General features: G+C 38.8%; 1 protein-coding gene across 1 annotated transcript; it reads left to right on the top strand.

Annotated features, from left to right (window-relative positions):
• Positions 1 to 295: 295 nt before the first annotated feature.
• Positions 296 to 6,805, top strand: prdm8a (PR/SET domain 8a). The gene is made up of 4 exons (XM_082158572.1): positions 296 to 1,674; positions 1,752 to 1,946; positions 3,381 to 3,588; positions 3,936 to 6,805. The coding sequence occupies exons 1-4, from the start codon at positions 1,672 to 1,674 to the stop codon at positions 4,919 to 4,921; spliced, it is 1,392 nt and encodes a 463-aa protein (XP_082014698.1). The 5' UTR covers positions 296 to 1,671; the 3' UTR covers positions 4,922 to 6,805.
• The last annotated feature ends 12 nt before the right edge of the window (positions 6,806 to 6,817 follow it).

The raw sequence follows: 6,817 nt of genomic DNA on the forward strand, positions 1-6,817 counted from the left end.
TTGTTGAAGTTCATTATAAATTTACTGAGCTCCTGATGGGAAGTGGTGGTGGAGAAAAATATGAGATAAAAAGAATAAGTCAATGCTTTTGCGTTCTCTCGTAAATGTTTTGCGTTCCCGCAACTTTGCGTTCGCTTGCAAAACTATTTGAGCTGTTTGCGATCGAACGCAAAGTTTCTCGGGGAATGCAAACGTTTTTGTAATGCGAGGGAGGAACACAGAGTTTCTCTGCAGAATGCCACATTTTTTTGCGAGGGAACGCAAAACATTTGCGAGAGAACCCAAAAGCATTGACAATTCTTTTTTCTCTGTCCCATTTTTTTCTTCTTCTTCACCATGTCCCATTAGGGGCTCCGTATAAATTGAATGCCATCTTGTTGTTATATTATGGTTTTCTTAATTTAAATAAAAGGATATCTTCATAAGCACTGGTACATGGTTTACACCCTGCGGTTTTAGGGGGTCCATAGCCTACTTTAGATTAGAATTGGGGTGGTTTAGAGTTAGGGACCCCCAGGGGACCCAGTGAAACTGGAAGTAGGGGGCGCTCTAGAACTTAACCAAAATACCGAGCTCGGAGCCCTCTCCTTGGACAGCACGCCAAATATCGCATACTTACACTCTAAAAAATGCTGGGTTGTGTTAACCCAATGTTGGGTGAAATATGGACTAACCCAACGTTGGGTTAAAAATTCAATTTAAAAATGGACAAACCCAGCCGTTGGTTTACATTTTTAATGTAACCAATGCAATTTGTCCATTTTTAAATTGCATTTTTGTCCATTTTTGATTTTGTCCAAAATGCAATTTGTCCATTTTTAAATTGCATTTTTTAACCCAATGTTGGGTTAGTCCATATTTGACCCAAAATTGGGTTAACACAACCCAGCAGTTTTAAATCTGAACACGTGAAACACTAGAAAGTGTCCTATTACCATGGTGTTTTGTACTTGAACCAGAGTACATGCAAATGAATCCCAGCATCATGATCCCACAGTATTTTATTAAACAAAAGCTTGCTTTATAGTTGTACCTTATTTATCTCTTTATTTTTGTGCTGTTTATGAATGAACACATACATGCATTAGGGATGGATGGATGGATGGATGGATGGATGGATGGATGGATGGATGGATGGATGGATGGATGGATGGATGGATGGATGGATGGATAGATAGATAGATAGATAGATAGATAGATAGATAGATAGATAGATAGATAGATAGATAGATAGATAGATAGATAGATAGATAGATAGATAGATAGATAGATAGATAGATAGATAGATAGATAGATAGATAGATAGATAGATAGAGCACCTCGGCCTGTATCTGAATGTGAATAGCCTGCAGCACTAAGTGATCATTAACGCCTGAGCGCACTGCTGTTAATATGACAGTAATGAGCTCATCTCAGCAATGTCAGGTTAGACGTTTGAGCCTAAGATCAGGCACACACATCCATGATAAGCGACACTGACCCAGAACGACTCGTGTTAGGGATAAGAGCACAGAGGGACCAGAGGTCAGAAGGATCGGGGCGGAGTCTTAACACTGTTTCCCGCAGATAAATGATTGCGCTTATAATAATTTAAGAATCATCGCTCGAGCATCCAGTGGGATCAGGAGTCAGGACTACGCGGAGAGGATTTTATCTGTGCTGTGGATTAAAATGGTAAGATGCGTTTATGATAAAATCCACTCTATAAAAACATACAGAAAATGAATTTGATTTTGAAAGTGTTGTCTCAGGGTCCCGAGGAAAGCGCGCGTTCTCTGCTGGACGCAGCGCTCAGAAACGCGCTGAGCAGCGTCGTGACCTCTCGAGCCGTGCCTGCAGGAGCTGTGCTCGGTCCCTGTGCTGTAACACACACCTCCCTGTGGGACAGCGTCGCGTTCATCGCCTGCAAGTGCGCCGACAGACGCGCCACTGCCTGCGTGCTCCAGGTAATTTGCGCGCTTTAATATGACTTGACATCACTCTTTGTCACTCTTTTACACAGGGAAGATTTCTTAGGATGAAAAATCATTTCTGTACTAGGCTATAGGACATACACCCTAAGGTCTTGGCTATCTAATGGAATTTCCATTATTATTGCCTATAGGTAAAATATACCGTTCATTCAGCACATGGGAACCTCTTGTTTTGCATTTGAAAACTTTTCCTTTAAACTATTTTTTCTAAAATAACAGGTCTTTTTCAAATTTTAAAAGCTGTTGTAACCAATTAGGCCTATATATACTGTATATATATATATATATATATATATATATATATATATATATATATATATATATATATATATATATATATATATATATATATAAACAGTGAAACAAGTACTTTAATAAGTTGAAATGAACAAGTAGAAATAATACTTAAATAAGTGATTTTGGAATAATTACATTTAAAACATATAATAAAAAAACATATAAAACACATGACAACTTCCTCCGACCTGACATAAAAAAAGAAAAAAATATATAAAAATATTAAAATCTATTATGTAGTAATCAGTAATCTATGTTATATAATTGGCTCTTGTCTGAATGTATGTCAGTGCAGTGTTTTCCTTGCTATTATAAAAAATATGTTTGTTTTGGATGTGCTTCAGCTGTGTGTAATAAAGCCAGCTTTCCTGTAGCTCAGTGGTAAGAGCATTGCGTTAACAACGCAAGGTTGTGGGTTCGATCCCAGGGGATTGCAATTGCACATACCTATGTATAAATGTATAGGATAATGCAATGTAAGTCGCTTTGGATAAAAGCGTCTGCCAAATGCATAAATGTAAATGTAAAGCCATTAATAGACAAAAAATAGTCCTTCCTTGAAAATGAATTTCAGCAGAGCACTACAACAACCATAATGAAATAACCCTTCACAATATATAATGCTTTACAACAAAATCTGTTAGAGAGATACATATGGCAACTTACCTGTTGAGTAATAAAAATGCTTTTACAACATTTCAAATACGAATATGACGAGATGTGCACGGGCGAGTGAAAACCATCATGTCAGATCTAAAATATAAACACTTATAATAAGCTTACCATAGTAAATCAGAGTAAGACAAAAATATGTTTTGGAAGGATTGATGTATTTACTCATTATTTAAAAAATTGTTAATTTTGAACAAAAAAAAGTTACATAGTGTAGCCTACCTTTAAGTTTTGGACCTGCAAAGTACAAAACCACTGCTAGACAAAATCAGGATTTGTGTGATTGTAATTTGGAAAGAAAACCTTAAAGTTACTAAGATATAGCCCTTGTGGCCATTTCACATATGCTATTATAAATTATGCAAATAAATTGGATTTAATTTGATGTAAATGCATGAATTTTCAGATCTTAAGGACATGTTCTTTTGCATTGTTCAGATCGACCCATCAGTGGCCAGCGAATGTCTGCAGATGATTCAGTCGGCTAGGAACGCAGAGGAACAAAATCTAGAGGCATTTATGAAGAACGGACATCTATGTTTCAGAGCCATAAAGGATATTCCTGAAAACACTGAGCTTTTAGCTTGGTATGGGAGAGATCTAGCCAAACTGCTTGGTCTCAGCACAGAGCAAAAGAAAACAAAAGGTATGAATGCATTATATATTTATAGAACTACTTTTTATTGAATGCCGTGTTTGGTTTCAGAATGAATAAGTGTTTTTGAACAAATCGATTAAGTGAATGATTCAATGACTCATATAGACAGTCACTTGTTTTGTTCCTGAATGCATCAGTGTTTTTAATGAGTCAGTTGAACGAATGATTCAATGACTCGATCAGAAGCTACTTGTTTCATTTCTGAGTAAATCAGTGTTATTGAAAGAAATGGTTAAATGAACGATTCAATGACTTGTCACAACCTACTATTAATTCCTAAATGTTTCACTGAAATGAATGTAAATTTACTTTTTATCCGTCTTTCTCTTTTTAAGGTTTCATTTGCTCTGAATGTAAACAGAGCTTTCTCTTTGAATTCCCTTTATCGGCACACCAGAGATTTTTCTGCACGGAGAAACCTACATGCTTCTCGCAGAAACTCACAATCCCAGAAATTCATCCACTGAGTAGCAAACCTACCACAGACTTCCACAACTTAGCCCGAGAGCTGGAGAACTGCAAAAAAAATCAACCCGCAGATGCAAAGAGCAGTAAAAGAAGACGTTCCCTTGAATCAGACACAGATGAGAGTGATGGCGAACCGTCATCTTTTGACAGCCATGGAGATGAAAAGGTATCCGTGAAAAGGTTTTGTGTTGATGGAGTGAATAGACATTCCTGGTCGTCTGCCAGCGAGGGCCGAAATTCTCAGTGCGGCCCTCCACAAAGCCATGACAACAGCACGGCAGACCCAGACAGGCAGGATTTAAAACCTATTACAATAGCGACCAAGCCTGCATTCTCCACTAGAGGGTTGTGTGATGTTCCAGGTGACAAGAACAGGAAGAGTGCGTTCACGCAACCTCCACGCATCACACCACTTATCCCACTGATGCCAGCCAGTTTTCCCATCTACACCACCCCTCACCGGACAGCTATCCTCCCCAGATTTATACCACTTAACTTCCAGGGCTCTGCTTTGCTATATAAGGACCTTCCCAAACAGTTGACTCTTCCTCCCAGCGCAAACCTTTGGCCCAAGACCTCCCGGCTGCAGCAACCGCGCGCTACTCCTTTGCAGACGCTAGTGCCTTCCTCTCTATCTTCTCTTGGTCTACCTCTGCAAAACTGGTGTGCTAAATGTAACATTTCTTTCCATATGACATCAGACCTGGTGCAACACATGAGGTCCCACCACAAGAGGGCGATGACGGATGAGAAGCAGCCGAGGCACAAGGACGAGAGGCTGAAGTGTCCGATATGTAAGGAAGTGTTCAGAGAGCGTCATCACCTGTCACGTCACATGACCGCTCATGCATAAGTTCGTGAAATTTTTTTTTTTTATGCTCTGTTCCTCCTACCAAAATAAGCATTGCTTTTAAATATTTTCCAAAAATATATATTAAATGTCAACCTCAAATTGAAATGTAATTCTCATTAACTGTGAAGCATTGTTATATATTTTAGCATTGGTCAATGCCATCATCAGGGATTAGGGAATGTGAATGAGGTCCACTATAGGTCCTCTGAGTGTAGTCTACTCATTTTGTTCTAGGCCTAATGAATTTCAGTGAAAACTCCAGTACTTACCCAGGGGCATCACTCACTAAACATTACGACTTATATTTACTCCCAGACAGCAACATAGTGTCGGCCCAGACCCAGGCCACATCTGGATTCAACGTGTAGGCCTACTACCCTGGTAAACCAGAGTTCTCGCGAGAGCACAAGTTGAATTTGCTCAGCGAGTTACTCTGGTGTCGAGTAACAATGCTCATTAAATATGCCCCTCGATCTGAGCTGCTCCAATCACATCGGGTTATCTGATATAGGCGGGCCAGAGGCGAGCTAAACAGATGACAACAGCGCTGTGACGTCGAAGTCATTAATAAACATTGCAAGATGCCTATGGATGAACACCAGTTGTTTAAAACGGCTTTGGCCGCTACAATGAACGAGTTAGACTTGGCTTTTTATCTAAAACAGGAACAGAAGATGCCGCTCGAATTGTTCCTTTGCAAGGAGGACGTTTTTGCTGTTTTGCCGACCAAATACGGTAAGAGTATAATCTACCAGTTATCTCCGCAGGTAGCTAAGCGTATGGGGCTTATTGTTGTGATTGGTCGTAGTGTTATCCTATTGCGTGCAATGAGATTTTCAAATGCATGCTTGGTGCCGCCCCTCGAGCTGGCCGATTTTCATTAGTCGACGCCAGACCATTAATCTTTTAGATTTAGGTCTGGATTTCCAGGATATAGGCCTACCAGATGTGGGCCGGATCCGGGCTGACACTATGTGGCTGTCTGGGCAGACCTTCTGCAGCAGAGGAACAAGCACACAGTATCTTCAGAATTTGGTATTTGCAGTAGCTCTGTATATTCACTGTCGAAGAGTAATTAGCAGGTGAAGTGGATTTATTTATTGCAGAGTTCATGAAAGTTGTCATGAGCATTGTAGTTGTAGACCGGGAAGATCGAACGAGCGGTTCATTCATAAATCCGTAAGAGCTTACCTTCAAGCTGTGGAGATACAAACTGGAAGACAGAACACAAGCGCAGCGCTGAAAAGGGGCGGGGCTACTAAGGTCTTATTAATAGATTTGATAGTTTCTTTAATTGTATGATACACTTGTATAAAATCTTTATTTAGGTATATCTGGCAAAATTGAGCGACTATCTGGTAAATAATAAAATCCTATTTATAATAAATAAATAGGTAAAAAATGTATTTTACATTTCGTGCCCCTTTGTGTTGTAAACTGATTATTTAGTGGAAGAAGCTTAAAAAATGCCATTTGAAAGCATCAATGGTACAAATTCATGCTGTCCAGAAACATTCCAATGTCATCACTGTTTTATTGTACTTGTAAATAAAATGTTTTGCTTTTTGCAAATATTTGTTTCATATAACAGCATTAAACTTGAAATTCTTTGTAAAAGAATCCGAAAAGGCACCAACAGATTCTTATCGTTGAATTCGTGTATTTAAATGGTTTAAAGTTTATTTCTAAATTGGCTTCCAGAAGTTGTTGCAGCAATAGTGTTGGACACTAGGTGGCGAACGAGTACTTGTTTACTTACTGTCCATCTCTACAATAACAAACGAATAATGCTCATGTATACAAAAACTAAAAGTAAAGAAATTAGATACAAATTCTAATAATAATCAAAAAGCTGTATGAATGTAGTGTGAAAAAAAAGAAAAAGAGACCACACAC

Source organism: Leuciscus leuciscus (genome assembly GCF_965113295.1).
Source record: "Leuciscus leuciscus genome assembly, chromosome: 24".
NCBI classification, from domain to species: domain Eukaryota; kingdom Metazoa; phylum Chordata; class Actinopteri; order Cypriniformes; family Leuciscidae; genus Leuciscus; species Leuciscus leuciscus.